We start from the raw sequence: 19358 nt of genomic DNA on the forward strand, positions 1-19358 counted from the left end.
TTCATAAACATTTATACCAGTGCACAAGGAGAGAATTAAACTGATTGAAAATCTGGGGTCAGAGAAGAAATTCTGTGGACACGTAGGGAGAGCCCCTCCTCCTGCCTAGGCAGGCTGTCTGCTGATTTTGAGTAGGTATGTACCACATAATCTGCTTCCTGCAGATGGCATGAAGACACTGGTATTAAAGCTGACTCATGATTTTTCCTGATTGAAGATGAGAAATAGAGAGTAAACGAAGATGAAAGGAAAAAGGAAAGGGAATAGAGATGTTAGCTATGCAGATAATACAGATTCTGAGTTTTCAAAACCATTTGAGTGGAAAGGACTAAAACATCAGCAGAGAAGTGGGGGCCCTGGTGCTGGAGACATCACATTTTATTTTACAGCCTTCTGCCTAGGGAGAATAATCAGTTGTTAGGAAGGTCCTGCAATGGAGCTGAGGCCTCTCCCTCCCCTCGGTGGCTGCGCCTGTGACTGATTACCTCCGTCAGACTTCTCCGTGCCTTCCAGTCTGAGCTCTCACCTCCTACTGACAGACTGATGGACAAGCAAATGTGACCATGCTCTGTGGAGGAGTGCCCAGGGAGAGCATGTGTATTGCTGCAGAGCTGGGTCAGATACCCACACCACCTCTGCACAGGCCCTGCCCACCACGGCTCAGCCAGGTCCTGTGGTGAGCGATAGCAGAAGATTCATTTCTGTGCCCTGGGTCTTGTGCACGATGCATCCAAGCACTGAGAAAACGCCTTTGAAAGGAGCGGGAGCACCAGTGCAGGTCTCCACTGCGCTCCACCACTCTCATACAAGTCCTCACCTGCTTGAGGGAGTGGGGGTAGCAGGGCCATGGGGCACAAGCATTAGGTTCTTCAGGGGAGGGCAGGGCCCACCTGCTTTCTTCGGTCTCCAATCCCTGGGCAGCTGCAGCATGTCAGGAGGAGCAGTGGGCTTGATCCCCTCCATCCCTTCCCAGGTACCAGTCCTGTATGCCCTGCGGAGCTCAGTGCTGAGCAGCACCAGGCAGCAGTGCTGGGTCTCGAGCGCTGGGCACAAAGGAGGCAGCAGGGCCAGGGGAGGACAGGTCTTCCCATTCAGGTTCCTGTGCAAGCATGACTCTTGTTTACTCTTTCCAAGACAGGCAACTAGACCCTGCGTGAATCTAGCTGTTGATCCATTGTGTCCTGCTCCCAGCCTGCTTGTCCTCAGCCCAGATTGGAACGTCTTGAGGGGGGACTTTCTCCCCATGCTGCAGTGTCGATAACCGCTCCTGCCCTCAACTGTGCAGCATATTTGCCGGAGAGCTTGCTGCCTGCATTGCTCTGGGGATGCAGCGTGCACATTAGCCTCGCTGCTTACAGCCCTCTGCAGATCCAGCCTGCCCAGAGAGATTTGCAGTGCTGCTGTTGCTGGGAGCTGGCTGGGTACAAGGAGGTCAGGCTTTGTGGAGGAGAAACTCCTGCCACCTCCTCCTCCTGCTCTGCAAACAGAGTCATGGCAGGGGAGAGGTGTGCTGCCCACAAGAAGGGCCGCAGGCTCACAGGAAGATGGTGTGGTCTTCACAGGCGGTACTTCTCCATCCAGCATGCAGACCAAGTGCACATCCCACCAGCTTGCTCCAGAATAGCAGGAAGAAGTAGTGGCAAGCACTTCAAGCAGTTGGATTGAGATCAGAGGAGAAAAGGGAAGCAGAGACTCCTATTCTCCTTCTCCCTGGGCAGTGCCCACCCCCAGCATAACACAGAGGAATTTACAGCCTCCCTCTTTCGCTGGGTGATAGTCAAGGATCTTTATCTGAATCTACTTGGAACAACTCCTCATGCATGTGAACTTGTCTAGGTAAGAGTCTGGCGTGGAGGCGAGATGTACTCTACTTTGTAAGTGGAACAAAACTGAAAGGCATCATGCAAGAGGCATTTCAGTATTGGACAAAGGTGAAGTTCTGGAGCCCTCAGACCCCTCCGTATCCCACAAGCTGAGCACCTGAGTTTACATCTGGAGTTTCACTGTTGCGCCACAGTCACTGAAGCAGAGAGAAGGATCTTCAGGAGAACTGCAATATCCACTTCGCATAGCTGGGGCTGTTTAGGAGGGCTTCAGTCTGTGTTTTGCAAGAGCCATGGTCAGGGAAAACAGCCATTCCCTGGTGAGACCTGACTACGCTGTGCAGTGTTGAAGTGTAAAACGAAACGTTAAGGCATTGCAGCTGCCATAAATACACACTGTTAGCTTTAGCACTTCTCTGAGCCATCCTGCCTCATGCACACAGCACTGTCTGAGTTCTTTTTATGACAGCTCCTGGGCTTCTCAGATCAATTTGTCTTACTGACCAACCTTAAACAGTTAAGAAGCAATTGAGCTAGTTTAAGGAAGGAAATGTTTTGATCTGCAGATGATATTTTCATAATGAAACTGAATTTATACCAGGGTATTGATGCAGGCCTGGCTTTTCACTGTTCTTCCTCCAGCACAGATCTCAAAGTGTTTCTTTGCACTCTGATCTGATGCAAGATTAAAGTCCACTGAAACATAAGAGCAAACAGTGTTTGAACATTAAACACTTGGTCTAAAATTCTAGTGGGTGATAAACTCCCTGCTGTGGTGCGAGAGGCTGTGGGACGCAGTAGCCTCCTGAGCCTGGGTCTACTCTACTGCTCGTTGCAGTGAGGTGTCACCTTCTGCTCCTGCAGCTACATGGTTGGGGTGTTACCATCCACATGGCCCATATCCACCAGGGACGTGGTGTTGGAGCAGAAGTGTCCTTCTGAGAGAAAGAGCTACCAGGCCTTGTATCCTTCCTGTCACAAGACTTTTGCCAGGTTTTAGATCAGCAGGGCAGAGTGTGTGGCTGTTGACCACGGTGTGGGCTGGCTGGCGCAGGTAGGACATCAACAGCAATGACTTGGGTTGAGCTAAGCATGCAACGCTGGAAATAACACCCAGATGCGTGTGGAAAGAGGGCCTTTAGTGAGCATAATACTTAGCAAGGGCCTTGGCTTTATAGGAAGTCTTTAGGGACAACTTGACCTCTTCGTTGAAATTAAATCTTAAGATGGTTTAGGGGGATAATTCTGCTGCAGTCTCATGGCATCAAATAAGTGAACTATAATAAAATCTTAGAGGAACATTTCTCCAATAGCTGCTGCTTTCTGAATTTAGAGAATAAAATAACGAATATTTTGAAGGTATGCCATGTATTTTACTGGTGAGGAGAGTACTCTGCCACTGCGACAGGCTGCAACCTGTGAAAGCCACCTCAAATAGCCTGAGTACAAAAGGCAACTTGTAGCTTTAATACCACTTAGTACTTCTGCCGCACTTGCAGGTTTCCGGGCACTTCAGCAGCGTTAGCTGGGCTTCCCAGTGTCCTGAGGAAGTCAGTATCTGAGCGCCATTTCACAGCTGGCAGCTCAGGCTCAGAAGCAAGGCTTGCCAAGGCTCACACTGTGAGTCAGGGGCAATAACACCTATCTTCCTCTTTCATCTCTGTGCTTGAACCCATCAACCGGTGCTTCCTCCAGGCAGATTTAGTAACCTGAGATGTAACGCATCACCTTGGCTGAGAGAGCTCACTGTGATCTCTGCAAACCTTCCTTTGGTGCATCAACCACAAAGAACAGTGCTACGGGCATGCGTGGCAGCAGCCAAGGTCTGCTAAGTCTCACCACCCCAGTGCAGCTTTGATGCCTTAGAACCCCAAATCCAGCCAGAAACCTGTATGTTCCCTCTTCAGAGCCCTAACTGAGCTGCCATGGCTGGGAATCCATGTGAGCTTTTTCTGGGAAATGGTTTGTGTGGAAGTCTTACCTGCAGGGCTGCTCTTGTGAAACGAGTGTTTGCCGTTTGGTGTTGTGTAATTGGGAGTGAGAAGCTGTTTCCTCAGTACATGCACCCGTTTGAGCCTTGCTCCAAGCCACCCAGCGCTGTTGGAGAGGAGCAGCTTCGCGTGGAGCTCTATGTAAGATGTTAGCCTCTCTTGCACTGCTTACAAGAGATGGCACCTCTCGGTTTTCTGAGGTCCGCAGAGCATTTTCTTGCAAATGATACGGGAAAGAGAAGCTCCGTAAATGTTGCATTGGTACTTTCCTGCAGACAGTGCCCTCTGAGTTTTGTGTGTTCAAGTCTTTGGTTCTTAACAAGACATGGTGGCTGGGACGGAAAGTGGAGATTAGGCCACAAAATTGTTGTGAGTGACTTGTGGGGCAGCAGTCAGCCCCAGAGCCTTGTTGGTACAAGCTGTCCCTTCTTGCTTCTGCTTGTGGAAGGGGGAGAAAAGTGCCAACAAAGCCAGAAGGGGAAAGGACTGCCAAGTTAGGAAGTGGTAACCTCTCCATCCGTATGAGAAGGAAGCTCTTTGCCCCTGTTTGTGTGAATGATTTCAGACCTACTGCGCAGGCTAGCGGCATGTGGAAAATTGCTCTATGCCATCTCTTCCCTTGGCACAGCCTGTGCCAAGTGACCCTCTGTGTGTAAGTGTTATAATCCCCCCAACCCAGTCCTGCTAACCCCTGCTGTTGTCGTTGTCGTCGTCATCCCCTTCCTACACGTTGCCCCTTAAAATTCTGTGTCTCCATTTTTCTCTCCTCCTTCCTTTCTCCCCCGTCAGTGGAGAGCTGAGGACTCCGTCGACCATGTAAGTACCACTTGTGTGTATTCCAGGTTGGAAAAGAGGGGTTTGGTAAATCGATTTGTGAATTTTGTAGACACAGTGCTGTCAAAACATCCCTTTCACTCCCTTAATGAGGCTGGAGAGTTACATTGTGAAACCTTCCACAAGCAGCAAATCCAGAGAAAATTGGCATTTAGATTGCTAGTAAATGCAGAAAAGCAATTGACATTTCCTATAATCTGTATTTCCAGCTTGTTGCAGTGCAGTTTTAGGCAGGCTCAAGTGATCGACTCAGGAGGTGCATCCTACTTTCTGCAGTAGTTGGCCCACCAAGTTACATGGTAAAATTAGATATATAATCTTTAAACCACATTGATCGTAGTCATGAAAAATAACCTACAGTCTCAACCGTGACCTTTGGCTGAAACACAGATAGTAATAAGAAAACAATCACATTTAAACAGTTAAATCCAATTTTTCCCACATAATTTTGAAATATAAATTTGGAGGAACAAACTAGAAAATGACCTTTTTAGAGTCAGCAATTCAATTACGTGCCCTACTGTGAGCTTCCCTGGCACGATGCATTTCTCCTCCTGCTTTATATGGAGGATTCTCGCTCAGAGTGGCTTTGTCATGACAGCACTGTATTTACATTATGCAATCAGACCTTCTTTCATCCATCCCTCATCTCTCTCCCCTCCTCCCAGCTCGCTTGCTTTTCTCCCGGTGGCATGCTTTTGCGTGAGAATTTCTCTTTGCATGGATTTGGGAGGAGGGAATTCTCTTGGGATGTTCAGAGTCTGCAGGTTTTGTGTGAGTGCTTCCCCCGCGGGTCCATTGGCACCGATCGGACTGCGTGTCCACTCACCCGCACACACGATCTGCTGCAGGGGCGGAGTTGGGATCGGACTCTGGTTCACACGGTGATTTTGGTGGGGTTCTTGTTGGTGCTTGTTGATTTTTCTCTGGGCTGGCTGGTTCCGCGATGGTAACACGGTGATTTTGATGAGTAGGCCTGGGCAGGTAACCTGAACCAGCAGCACTGACTGGAAATCAGCAGGTTTAATAGTGTGGGTGTTTGTGCAAGTGAGCGATGGGAGACTGGCTGTGCTCTGAGAGCAACCACAGGCACCCCTCATACCCCTCAAGCTGGCAGGGATCCCCCAGGCAGAGATCAGACCCCTAGAGCAGCCTCTAACAGTGCCTGTGCTGCCTGTCCTCAGCGACTTGAGCTTAACCCTCTCCATCTCCGCTCTTCTCCTTGTCTCACAGAGTAAATAACCAACCCAGAGCCTCTGCCTCCTTTCCAAAAGCTTCCCCAGCCTCTCCTCCAGCCCGGTTGTCTCTTGCTCCCTGACCTGATGCGTTATTAGTCCTAATGGCCCCGGTCCCTTTCGCAGCACCCACAGATGAACGCAGTTCAGGGTTACCTGCCCTGAGCTCACAGAGAGCTGCTGGGAGCTGCTGAGCTCGCTGTGCTTGCTCATTTGCAGGCCTGGCCAGCCAGGTTTGGCACAAGTCATGTTGCCGCTGGAGGCCAGGAGGGAGGAGCGGTGCTCCCCTCTTTGATCTCAAATTGAAGTGTGGAGCCATGCCCTCCTCCTGCCCAGAGGAAGCCAGAGCATGCAAGGGTGCTAGCACCCTGCCGAGTCCACGCTCCTCACGGACCTCCCACAGCGCAGGGTTTTCCCTCCAGGTCTTGCCAACACCTTGTGCTGACCCCGTCCCATCCTTATAACACCGTGCCTGGCAGGGAGGGTGAACGCGGTGCTGTAGTGCTGCAGGTGCTCCTTGCCCGGGGCCTCCCGCCTGGCATAGCCATGCTGCTGCCTGCGTTGCCTCTCTGTGTTCCCTGCAGCTCTGCTGCAAGAGGCAACTTTAAAAATTCCCAAATTAGCCCCCAAGAGGTTTCCGCAACCAGCTGAACTGGCTTTTGCTCTGGTTCACAGCTCCACAGTCCTCTTACTCTCAGACTTGCTGTGGCAGGGTGGCTCTGGCTTCACGCAGGACCATCTCTGGAGCAGATCTCCCTCTTGGCAGAAGCCGTGGGAGAGCGCAGCTGCTGACACAGGTTGCTGGTGGGTCCCTGAAACGGCCAAGTGTTAGAGGCAGGGGTTGAAATTAGGCCAGGTGTGAGCGTTGGAGTGGCAGCGATTGATGTTTGCTTGCTCTGTGCGAGACGTGTGCTTGAGTGCGATGCACAGGTGTGAGCCAGCGAGTGTGTCACTGTGTTCTGGTTGGAGAGGCTGACCCCAGTGCCCTCCTTTTGCTCACTCCAGTAACAAGTATTTGCTCTTCTCGTTTGCCTCTTCTCCACCTCATGGATGCGCTCCCAGGAGACGGTCATTGGAGGCCTGCTGCCCGAAACCACCTACTCAGTCACAGTCGCTGCCTACACCACCAAGGGAGATGGTGCCCGCAGCAAGCCGAAAGTCATCACCACCACAGGGGCAGGTGAGTGTGGGGAGCGGATACCACAGCCTCGTAGGGGTGGTGGTAAAACCTCCGAAGAGGTGCACGGGGAGTATGGCCAAGGCACCTGTGCAGGAGGAAGCGAGAGGGCTGGAGATGCTGCACAGGTACATACTCTTGTGATCTCCAGCCCTTACTTACAGGCTTTGCCACTGGATCACCTGAGCAAAGTGCAGCAAACAGATGGACAGACACTGCCAGGGCCCATGAAAGAGCAATGAAACTCATGGGTCTGAGCTCATCTGCATAGTCCAGAGACCTGGGAAGAGGAAGTCTGAAAGTCCAGGCCCTCCCTCAGCTTTGGAGTCATGGCCTGTCCTCACGTTGTTCCCCTAGGCGAGAGTGCCATTTCTTGCTTCCTGCGGTGACTGCAGTGCCACGTGGGATGGCCCCTGGCACAGAGGGCTCCTCAGAGGTGGTTCTCAGCTCCCCACCCTGGCCATTGCTACTGCTGCCTCCCCAGGCTTACAGAGCTGAGCCCAGCTGCTCCTAGAGCCATGGTAAAATCTGGAATGCAACAAATCCTGCCATAGGAGTGCTGCGGACACAACTTCTAGGGCCCGGTGATCCCAGCCTGTTCGGTTCTGCTATCTCAGTAGAGACTTGTACCCTGTGCCTAGTGCAACACAGGAGCCTCGGCCTGGAGCAGGGGCACCCAGGAGTTCATCAGGTGCTTTCCTCCGGATGTGGTCAAGCTTGCCTTTGGCGGTGGCACCAACTAGTTGACATTGTCTTATCCCCGATTTCCACTCACTAGACCTGTCCTACAACCGATAATTCTGCTGCTTCCTCACACCAGCCGCAGGAACAGTATTTACCACTTGTTATTATGGGAATGCAGCTTGTGCAAACTGAGAGCCTTTGTTCCTGGTGCTTTTAAACAAGGAACAGCTTGCCATCTCCTCCGTACTGCATATGGGGAGCTCCAGAGGTAGTTTCCACTGTCACAATCTCAAATGCTGTCTCCCTTGTGCCTCACCATGATGTATGCTCTGTTCATCAAATTGCTACAGCTGTCCTATAAACAGGAAAAGCTTCCTAACCATCCCAGTGTTGCACTGTAAACCACAGTGGGTCTTCCCATATTATGATGCACATTTAAAGTTAATATTTGGAATCAGCTTTGAAAATAATGTGTCCCTTAATACTAGCTGCTGTTAGACATTGTATTATGAGTGCAAGGAGGATGGCACTGGCAGTGGAAATGTAATTGTATGTCTTGAATACCTACAAAACCACCCCCAGAGCTGCCTTTGTACTGGCTTGTCTGCAGGCTTGACCTCAAAGGGGAGTGTTGGTATCGCCCTCTGATGGCAAAATCGGGGCATAATTCTGTCAAATACGTTTTTCTCTTGGGCTCATCTGTGGCCTCATACATTACTAAACTGTGCAAGGATATTTAACTAGGTTTGGCTACAGTCCCATTTTTGTTTTCATATCAATGGCCCCATCCCTTTGATTCTGAGTATCTTCCCTATCAGTTGATTTGTTTACAAATCTGAGCTGATGTGAAGACGCATCCTTTTTTTAACTGAAGGAGATCAAGGTATTAAACCATCAATTTAAAGCCATCAGTTCCTAACCAGTGACGGCAACGCCCCTTGACTTGTGCAGCATAAGCAAAAATCCTGTGGAACACTTGTGTTCACCTTTCACATCAACACTGACATCACGAATCTGCTCATCAGCTAAACCAAAATGTATTCTGATGGCAAACAGCCCACCCAGCTCTGCTCGCTGCCTCTGCAGATGGTAAAACTGCAAGGTTTCAGGATGAAATTTGTCTGCCTCCAGACAGATCAGGATGCTGGACTCGGGCTTCTGTGTGTCTGTTGTGGTACAGTGCACCGGGGCCAGCATGGCCTGGTGCTGTGCGCTAGCTGGAGTGTCTGAAGACCACTGATTGGGAGGACAGGATTCAGATCTTCTCTGAGATAAATGTGATGCTTTGAGGTACCTTAAACCTTTCCTGTAAAAGGGGATGAATTTGGGGCTGGATATGGCTGACTTTATTGCCTGTTTAGATGGCAGCACATGGGAAAATGGCAGCCAAGAGCTGGCTGGCTCCAGCTTCCCTCGCCAGCGGATTAGGGTCGGTCTGCCTCTATCCATGTGAATTGTCTGTCATCCTCTTCACCCTGTTGTCTGAACTTTCCCACTTTCCTCAATCCTCACGGACTGAGCAGCACAGAAGCGGTCCTTCCTTCCCCTCCTCCCAGGCTATAGATGGTCATTGTGTGTTTATGTTGCAGTCCCGGGGAAGCCCACCATGATGATTAGCACGACAGCCATGAACACAGCCCTCATCCAGTGGCACCCACCCAAGGAGATGGTAGGGGAGCTGCTGGGTTACCGGCTGCAGTACAGACGTCTTGATGAGGAAAAGATGAACACGATAGACTTCGGGAAGAGAGACCATCACTACACTGTGACCAACCTGCACAAGGGGGCCACGTACCTCTTCAAATTGTCTGCCAAGAACAGAGCTGGCCCAGGAGAGGAGTTTGAGAAGGAGATCACTACGGCGGAAGACGTGCCAAGCGGCTTCCCACAGAACCTGCGCGTGGTGGGTCTCACCACTTCAACCACAGAAGTTGCATGGGACCCCCCAGTCTTGGCAGAAAGAAACGGCAAGATCGTCAACTACACAGTGGTATACAGGGACATAAATAGCCAGCAGGACCTGGTTAACATCACCAAGGACACAAGTATCACTTTGACGAATTTGAAGCCCGATACCACTTACGACATCAAAGTGAGGGCCCGCACCAATAAGGGGGTTGGGCCGCTCAGCCCCAGCATCCAGTCCCGGACCATGCCTGTTGAGCAAGGTAAGTGCCCCTCTAACAAGCCCTAGCAGCAAGCTCTGCCTCCAGGACAGGGACCTTTGCTTTGGTTCATGAGGCTCCCCTTTGCTCTGACTAATGAGATCAGGTACTGTGTGGCTCCCTAGTCTAAAACTAGTTCAGCGAGGGGAGGCTCAATGAAGGTTTCCTTAAAGTTGCCATTTGGGGGGAGAGGGGCGTTGGTGGTAGCTTAATTGCCTTTGTCAGTCCACAGGCACACTTTGCTGTTTTATCTGTACATGAAAGGCTCTTGCTTGAACTGGAGCAGACGGCTGGGTAGGATCATCTGCAGATCCAGTACCTGAGCACCACTGTTCTTTGATCATGGCAAAGGGCCAAGAGAGTGTGAATGGAGGGGGGAGAGAGGAAGGGTACAGTTCAGCCTACAGCTTCTTTTCTGTGATGCTGGATAGTCAAAAAGCGAAACTCCACTGGAGACTGGAGACTTGGTAAAAGGCTGCTGCTCTTTTCTCCTCATCTCTCGTTTCTCTGCTGTAGCTGAACTCTTTGACCTCTGCTGCTGAGTTAGACAAAGAGAGACTTGGAGCCGAGCTGCTGCCTGGCTCCCTCCTGACTTGGCCTTACAGTGCTCAAATATCTTGTTTTTCATTTCAGTGTTTGCTAAGAACTTCCGCGTCAATGCCGTCATGAAAACGTCTGTGTTGCTGAGCTGGGAAGTGCCTGACTCCTATAAATCTGCAGTGCCTTTTAAGGTAAGGGTGGGATGCAGAGGACAGGGAGCTCCGCCTGTGGCAGTGAGCAGGACAGTGGAAAGCAGCATCTTGACCTGCCACGTGATGTTTTCAGGCCATCAGACAAGAGGCCAGCAGAGCAGGGTCACATTGCTCACTGGCCTAGGGTCTTGTGGAGCTCAGATCTCCAAGCCCAGGTTAGGTAGCTGCTCTTGCTTTTGAGCACCTGCACGTGAACTATGGCACACAGTAGAGCACACCGCTGCTTGCTTTCCCTCCTCTCACTCTTCTGAGGCCAGAAGGTGTTGTAGTTTTGTTGATTTCTTTCTGTTTTGATCAGTTGTGGAATAGCCAGTAAGCACTTGGCTCACGGTAAAAAAACAGGAGTGAATAATGTTGGCTGAAGCACACCAACAGGAAACACCAAGCAGTGAAGGCATGCACTGGGCAGAGGCAGGCAGAGAATGGGGATGTCTCAGGGATCATAATACGCATTTCTGGCTTCTCACCATCCAGCTAGAAACCCATCTTGACCATAGCAACTTCTGCTAAGTACCCACTCCTCCCTTGATAGTGCCCTTGAATTCCTTGCCTTTTTGCAGGGAAATGGAAACTGGTCCAGCAGCCCAAATCATTGATGTTTTTCCCATAAGCGGTTGCAGTGGTTGTTCACGCAGTCCCAATCAGTGCTTCACTCCTCCATCAGCTTTCTCAAGTATCTTGTTACCTGGTATCGCTCAGCTGGGGCCTACCGGTCAGGCTGGCCATTGCAGCTCCATGCAGTGGTTACACAAGCTTGACCTGATGCCTGACTCTGAGTTGAAGCATGAAAAGTTATAAATGTGCTTTAATCCTAAGAGATCACCAGTACAAAGTGGTCTGAAAAAGAGCCAGTGAATCAAACTAAGAATGACTCCTTCTGCAACATGTCCTGTCTCAAACATCCGGATTGCCTTTATGAGTTACTTCAGAGCATCAGGGCAGATCCATAATCTCAGGGCGCGAAGGAGAGAAGTATCATCACCCTTCCAGAAGGTGTTACAGGTGTGAGCAGCACAAGATGTGTCAGTGCAGAGGGAACTCTGCAGGAATGGCTGCTACTCTCTTTTCTCCAGCACAGTTCTGGATGTAGTGTCATCCACCAGGCTGCAGACAACACCGATGACCCGATGTCTTCCTGCTCGCAGCTTCTTTCCCTTAAGAAACAAGACCAACATGTCACATCGCCAATGATAATCTTCCACCCAGTCTCAGCAGCTATCTGCTGCCTCTACAAAGGTGGCCAGGGGTGGGAGCAGTGTGACTTCCCTTCCCCCTTGCACAGGCACCCTGACATGCTGTGCCTAAAGAGCAAATGCAAGGCCTGCATGAGCTGTGGGGGATCCATGGCCAGGGGAATGAGGGGAAGGTCTTGAACTGCGTCCACATCAAAGTGTGTGAGCACCTCCCCTTCCTTCTTACTAATTCTCCTTGTTTAAATCTTGAAGCTGAATTACCATGATCAATAGCAGACACTTGTTAACATGCAGAGTTTCACTGAAGCAGACGAGGCTTTTGTGAAGATCTTGTGGTATTCAAAGTTTTCCCAGATGCAGGGTGCATTAGGATCAGTGTTCGGATATCTGGCCGCAAGGAACTTCACAGGTCCCTGTTACTTTGCACTCTGCTGAAGAACTGGTCTGCTTCATCTTGCCTTACTCTTGTGGCACAAAGCCTACATCTCTGTCTGGCAGTGCAGTGCTAGAAAGGGACAGTGTGACCTTTGGAGTGTTACTACCACATAAGGATGGCGGAGTGGTTGGAGGTAGCCAGGAGCCAAGGACGTAATGCTCATGCCTTGTCTCGGCCTCGTAGCTGCGATTGCTTACACAGACAGTGACTCAGGGTCTGCCCCTGCTGCGGGTTAACCCTCAGATGACACAGGAGCAGATGGCATTAGCCACTTGCTAACTGAAGAGCAGTCATGCAAACGAGAGTGTTACAAGGATATTTCTCTAATAGTGTCTTCTTTCTATTAATATTCCCAGACTTGCAAGCACACATGAGTCAAGGCCAGGAGCTAAGAGGGTCAGCTCCAGGTCATTGATTGTGCCACTCGAAAGAAATCCTTAACCTTCAGGACTTTGTATTTTTATAAACAAGGTTCACCTCTCTCCTCTAATTCAGGCACATGGGATGCTGAGGCCAGAGCCTAATACTGTAACTAGCATAGCAGATAAATCTCCATGGGAACAATTAGTATTATCTACACTTGATAAACAGTCTCATGCTAAATCTATGTCCCAAAGGGTGTCATATTCTACTTTAACGGATTTAATTAAAGTAGATATTGTTCTGACTGAATAGTGAGGTGCAGGCAGGACTGGTGCTGGTTTTTTTATAGGGGATGAACTGAGACCTTAGGAATTTTCATTGCTACCAAATCAATAATGAAGGTTTGATTTCTCTTTGGGGAATTTTCACAGCTTCTTCTGGTCCAGGAGATAAATTCCTTGTAAAGTGTTGCCAAGCAGCTGTGGTGGAGAAGAGGCACTATTCCTTTTCTATTCCAGTGTGCTTGCAGAAAGCTGTTCTGGAGCTTTCATGGAAAGTGCAAGATAGATACAACCTTCTCCTTGGGGAAACTGCACTTTTCTGAGACACATTTTTCAACTTAAGAGCAGAACAGAAGGCAGCATCACAAGGTATTTTACAAATGGGGAGAAGGAATAGCACCTTTTGAAAATGATTATGATACAGGTTCAGAAATAACCCCTGAGAATGCTGGGCAGAGCTTTCTCACAGTGTGTCCCATGGAATGTAATAATTACTCTTGCCCCCAAAAAAGGCAACCTCATCTACTTCTCCATCGAGTAATTATCTTTTCCAGTATTGCACACTACATGTCTTTTCATCTTTTAGTTCAATACATTCTTTACTGCCTTGAAATCAAGCAGCAGACCTTCAGCAGTGACATTTGGACCCACCTAGCTTTGCAAATCTTCTCTTGTGAGTAATGGCAGCACAAATGACATTTTACAGCAATCCATGGGCTAGTCAGCAATGTTTGGCAGTTCAGAGCCCTTGGGCCAAATTTGCTGCTGACTTAAGTAGTTACCAGTGGGCCATGATGCAACTTCTAAATAGCATTCCTGCTTGAGCTCCCGGCTGTCTTCAGCTACACACGAATGACTGTTTCTGAGCCCTTACATTATTGTAAGGTTTGTGTAGAGGCCTTAACTAATGGTGCATAACATTTGAGAAGACAATGTGTTATGGCAAGTAAAGGAACGTAGAACTGCTACAGCAACTGTGAAAAGGGGGGATGGCAGAGAAGGCTTCAGGAAAGCATTGCAAATGCCAATTTCACTGTCTTTGGACGCAAATTTCTGTGCATGGCAGTAAAAATCATTGTCTGGTGTCAGGACTGAACCGGAGACTGTGTCCTGGCCAGTTCCAGTGCAGAACAAGCAGGGAAACTCTGTCCCCAGCAGATGCTTCATGTGCAGGCAGTTGGTGGGCGAGTGTCTTCCCTAGAGCACACACAGAAGCAGTTGGTGATACCTTTATTATGGAAGACTTCGTAATGAGAAATCTCATCTGAGAGGCAACAGAACTCATCGCGGGCTTTGCATCCTTCCAGCATAGCTCTCAATGTTGGAAGTTTGGTTTTGTTCAAGTCTGTGTGGGAGCACATGAAGTGATGTCCCACTGCTCCCTCAGGATACCCCTGACTTGCTTTCATCTGGAATACCTGGACCTGTACTATTGCAGTATCATCGCAAGGGGTGGTGCTGGGAAAGCCAGCAAAGCTGCTAAGATGACTTGAAGACTAGCGCTCCTGTCTTTGTTGTGCCTACTTCTGTGTCAGAGCAGGGTGAAACCTGCCAACTAAATATCTGATATTCCAGCACTATAAGAAGCATTTCTTCATTTTACCTTTTTCACTCACTTTAGCACCCATCTGATGTACATGTCTTTGGAGAAAAGGATTAAAGCCCAGGAGAAAATATCTTAAGAGGAGTCACAGCAGAGAACAACTTCTTCCAGCCATCCTACCTTTGACAGCCTTTCCTGAACACTGGGCAGCCAGCTGGGGCTTTGTCCCTGCAAACTTCTGTTAATTTAGTACTTGGTACTTATTTTTGCAGTTCATCCCTGAAGATTGAGGCATGTCAACAAAGGAGATTGATTGCATCTCTCCTCCATTGCTGGCTCCTCACTGCTGCTCTGTTACCTGTTGGGAGTCTCTTCTCAGTAGCAAAAAAGCTGGGGGTCTTTTCCTATCCCAACCTCCATGCAGTCACCTGAAGAGGATTTGAAGCATGCTGTGGGTACCGCTGTTTGGATAATACAAAAGCAGAGCTGCAAATTCCAGGCCTAGTCTGGTCCCTGTGCTCCGCTGTCCTTCAGATCTCTTTCCAGGGCGTCCCTCCTCCTCCCAGCTCCAGCGCTAAATATTAGAGCAGTGCTAATCAGCTGCCCTTGTCCCAGCAAGCTGGCAGCTTTCTGCAGATTTCTGCCACCTGCTAAAAAGGTGACTTGGAAGGAAAGTTTGGTCCCTCCCTTGCTGCCTGCGTCAGCCTGCATAGCGGGCTCAGCTGGTGAAAAATCAAGTAATTTTTTTTCCACAAAGCTGTCTCCTCTCTCTCAAGGCCGCTGTTGGAAAGAGCGCGTTTTACTGTGTGGTCTCTGCCTGTGGCACGTAATAGCTGCCATGGTTTAACATGCTGCAGCTCTGCCATTGCCAGTTTTTGGCATGCTGTGTTACTGCACCTCTATCAGGAATCCAGCACTCCCCTGCCATGCTGGACGGTCGCCTGGTGGAAGTAAACATGCTGGTTTATCACAGCTGGGGCACAACCTCTGGTCTTTCCAGTTCTCTACACCCCATTTGTCTCTGTTTCCAGGAACTGTTTGAGTTTCTGGCTTTGCAGAGGCAGTACCCAGGGTTTCGGGGTACAGGGGTTGTTCCAGCAGGATTGGGATCGAGGTTCCCGGGGCAGATGGGCTGTTTGGTGTGGCTAATACAGGAGCGCCCATGGCTGCTGTGCCCTGGGGGAGATGGCAGTCCTGCATATCTGCAACAGGGAGCTGAGAAAATGTCACTAGCTGAGGGGCCGGCGGGCCCAAGGGAGGAAGCCGTGCATGGGGGCTGCCCGCTGCCCCCGGCCACCAGCAGCCCTGCCCTGCCCTGCCCCTGCCCTGCCCAGCAGCCCCTCGCTGCAAGCGCAGCAGCCGATCTCTCTCCTCTCCTGCCCAGGGCTGGCACGGCACCAGCATCTGTTGTCATGGCAACGGGGTGTCACACCTGCAGAGCCGCTGTTTCGGGTACCAATTTGAGAGCCCTGCACGGGATTTGTCAGATCATGGGCGAGGTGTGTAACCCCTCTAGTCACCTTGCTGGGAGGGGGATGCTCTGCATTAACCATTCCATCAGGCATCAGCTGGTAGACATGGGAGTGACACCAGCTTAAAGCAGACGGGATGTTACACCACAAGCATATTGTGTGTTGTAGCCTCATGAGAGAAGAAACAAAGACCCATTCATCTCCACACGAGGGCAAAGCACAGCCATCTGGATTCCTCCCCCGAACCGGCACCGAAAAGCAGCGTGTGTGGCACCACCAGCCTTGCTGCTGGCGCCGGCCACTCGGGCTTTGCTGAGATGACCCCTTCTCTGCTCCATCACTGCGAGGCACAGGGAGCACAGCTCAACCCTCTGCTGGGGATTGCTCTTCTTTAACTAAAGATTTATGGCTGTTTATGAAATGCGCAGTAGCTGAACCACCTGAGGGAGGGCCCAGAGCCAAATTGTCATCTCTAACGCTGCTATTTTGAGTGTGAGTTTTCATCGGCAGCTGCCAGCCGCATGAGCGTGTCCTTTTGCCGTTTCAGATTCTGTACAATAGCCAGAGTGTGGAGGTGGACGGCCACTCAATGAAGAAACTCATAAGTGACCTCCAGCCAGACACGGACTATTCTTTTGTGCTAATGAACCGCGGGAGCAGTGCTGGGGGGCTCCAGCACCTTGTCTCAATCCGCACCGCTCCTGACGTCTTGCAAAGCAAACCCATCGCCACAAACAAGTACATACAGGAAGGAAAATTCACGCTCACCCTTCCCAAAGTCCAGACCACTGTGCCGGTTAGGTAGGTGCCGTGCCTGGGTGGGCAGGGCAGGGTGGGGGGGCTAGAAATGGGGAAAAAGGCAGGGCAGACCTCTGCCAACGTGTGGATTTTATAACCTGGGAGTGAATTTCCGAGCAGGCTGCGGTACAGAGCCCAGGGATTTACCCGTAACATGGGATCATGCTGCTGGCTCTTTTTGAGCAAATATTTATGTGCAATAAAATTAAGACAATTCTCTGACAGTTTGCCCTCACCCTGGTGGGTATACTCCAGATGCTACCAGGAAAAACACAGTTGAGGATCAGGAGGGACTTTCTCTGACACTGTATAATATCCTTTAAATAAATAATGCCTAAAGCCTCAAGGAGATTAAAAAAGCAAGTTTGTGGAAGTCTTATTCGTTACTGTGGTATCCTTGTGCTGAAGCACAATTCCCCCAGGGTTCTTGTTACAATCCGATTATATAAATGTCCTTCTCGCAGCTCCTACACCACCCTCTGGAGCACAGTCTGTAGATCTTCATTAACCTAATGAGTGCTAACGGGAGTATTCTCTTCTCTGGTGCAGCTGCAAAACCAGCCTCTTCCTTACTGAACCCTTTTGCTGCTTAGAGGGCAGGGAAAGGAGCAGGTCGTCCTTGGGAGGCGTATGGCACCTGTTATTCGGTGACCTGCTGGAGAGATGACTTAGGGTCCAGTGCTTATGCTTTCCTTCCTTCCCAGGTGGTACTACATCGTGGTTGTGCCAGCGGATCAGAGCACCAGCAGCCCTACTGCTCGGTGGCGGACACCTGATGAGATGGAGCTGGACCAGGTAGGAGTCTGTAGCAGCTGCTGTGATGGAGGTGGCTCCCAGGTCACGCAGCACGCTTTGCCCAGGCCTCCTGGCAACAGCATGGGTGCAGCGACATAGGTGCAGGCTGTATGTCAGAGATGGGGGGCTGTGGGATGTGCGGTGCCTTTTCAGTCTTTCTTGGCTGGTGACAGCGTGTAGGAAAGAGGCTGGAGTCAAGCAAGGGAGGAGCTACCTCCCAGAATGTGCCCCATTAGAAGACCACACTTGAGTGTCTCAGAGCTCTGACCAGGGCAGATCCTGTCTTGGGTTGTACACTCTTTGCAGCCTTTTTCAGCTGAAGCAACCATGCTGTTTTTGAAAACAAGCTAGGAGAGAAAGGTATTGTTTCCAGTTTATTAAGCTGTTCTGTCAGGAGGCTTTTCCCTCTCTGGATAGGGCCGAAGCCTGCAGTTTGGATAAAGAGTTCACTCTAGTATCTAACAAAACCCGCAAAGCTCCCTTCACACTTGCTTGTTAAAGGCTTTCAGCATTCAGCAGCCCGTTCACCCCAAGATGCAGCTTATTCTGTGCAGGCGTCCTCCAACACCAGTAGCGTGGTATGTGTGCAGGTGTCAGGAGAGTCCCACACAAGGGGTTTGTGGGCTCTTTCTTCCCCACGCACACCATCCCCCCCAAAGTAATAAGGAAAAATTCCAAGAAATCACACACAGAAGAGTCCATTAAGAGAAAAAAGTTGCAAGCTTGAAGCACTCAGAAATTACAAAGCGTTAGAAGCTGTAAGTCAGCCCTTGCTTATCATTAATCTTTAATTACATGATTGCACAGTCTTTTCCATGGGGTCCCAGCTCATGGCATGTATGGGTGGATCTGTTCTGCACATGAAGCACAATTGTGTGATGGAGAACCATCATCTGTAGGTCTCCTGCATAATTTCATTGGAGAAGTTGGAAAATGTCACAAGAAATAGAAGACTAGGAAGAGAAAGGATGGTTTGGTTTTGAGCTTTAGGTGGTTGAAAGCTACCAAGAGAACTGGTTTCTATCTGTGTTTCACCCAGCCCCAGGCAAATGATTTAAAACAAAATTTTCGTTAGCAGCCACTGTCTTGCATGTTCTGGGTTTTTGGAGTGCTCAGTTTGAGATCCTGGAGCCTCATTTGCAAAGCCTAAGCATCCCCAGCTGCAGAGAAAGTCAATATACAGGCAGTGCTATAAAAAAATGCTAAGTTTTTTTTAAAAACAAAACAAGCCGATGTCTTTTCAATTTGACATTCAAAATTAGTGGACTTTTTTTACATTAATGTCCCTGCGTCTCTCTTCTCCATCTGTAAAATTAGGATAATCACTGTCATCTCACCTCATATGGGTGTTTGGAAGATAAGATGGCTAATGTTTGTTAAGCACTTGTAATATTATAGTGATCAGCACCATAGAAAAGCCCACGAGGAAATTATTAATTTTGTCTTCAGAGCTGGATTTGAATAGTAAGCTGCATAATGCAAAGAAGAAAACAAAATATGGAATAGCTGCTCTTTGATTAAGCACTGTTTGTCCTGTGTATTGAACAAAGCAGGGGAGTTACAGAAAAGATAGTATATGACCATGCAGTCAAGGATCGTAACACAATGCACATACGTAAGACAGCTGAATTAGTTTTGCACAGGCAGTATTAATTTTCGAATTTTTCAGGATCTGAACTTCACAAGCCTCGCATTCTTTTGATGCAGTCTTTTGGTGTGTGTTACATATGTAAGTGGCAGTAACATCCAGCAACCTCAATCACAGCTGGAGCCCTATGGTTTCATGCCCATGCACATACAGCTGTGCTTTCTGCCC

At 49.6% G+C, this 19358-nt stretch overlaps 1 protein-coding gene across 8 annotated transcripts in view; it reads left to right on the forward strand.

Annotated features, from left to right (window-relative positions):
- The window catches only part of PTPRF (protein tyrosine phosphatase receptor type F), a 392393-nt gene that overhangs the window by 333032 nt on the left and 40003 nt on the right, over nucleotides 1–19358 (forward strand). For all 8 annotated transcript variants that reach the window (XM_075508594.1, XM_075508595.1, XM_075508590.1 and 5 more), the window contains 5 exons: nucleotides 6946–7063; nucleotides 9334–9912; nucleotides 10543–10640; nucleotides 16497–16750; nucleotides 17452–17542. In XM_075508594.1, coding sequence (XP_075364709.1) covers nucleotides 6946–7063; nucleotides 9334–9912; nucleotides 10543–10640; nucleotides 16497–16750; nucleotides 17452–17542 — 1140 coding nt within the window. The remainder of the gene's footprint in view (nucleotides 1–6945; nucleotides 7064–9333; nucleotides 9913–10542; nucleotides 10641–16496; nucleotides 16751–17451; nucleotides 17543–19358) is intronic.

The sequence above is a fragment of the Mycteria americana genome, chromosome 7 (assembly GCF_035582795.1).
Source record: "Mycteria americana isolate JAX WOST 10 ecotype Jacksonville Zoo and Gardens chromosome 7, USCA_MyAme_1.0, whole genome shotgun sequence".
NCBI classification, from domain to species: Eukaryota; Metazoa; Chordata; class Aves; order Ciconiiformes; family Ciconiidae; genus Mycteria; species Mycteria americana.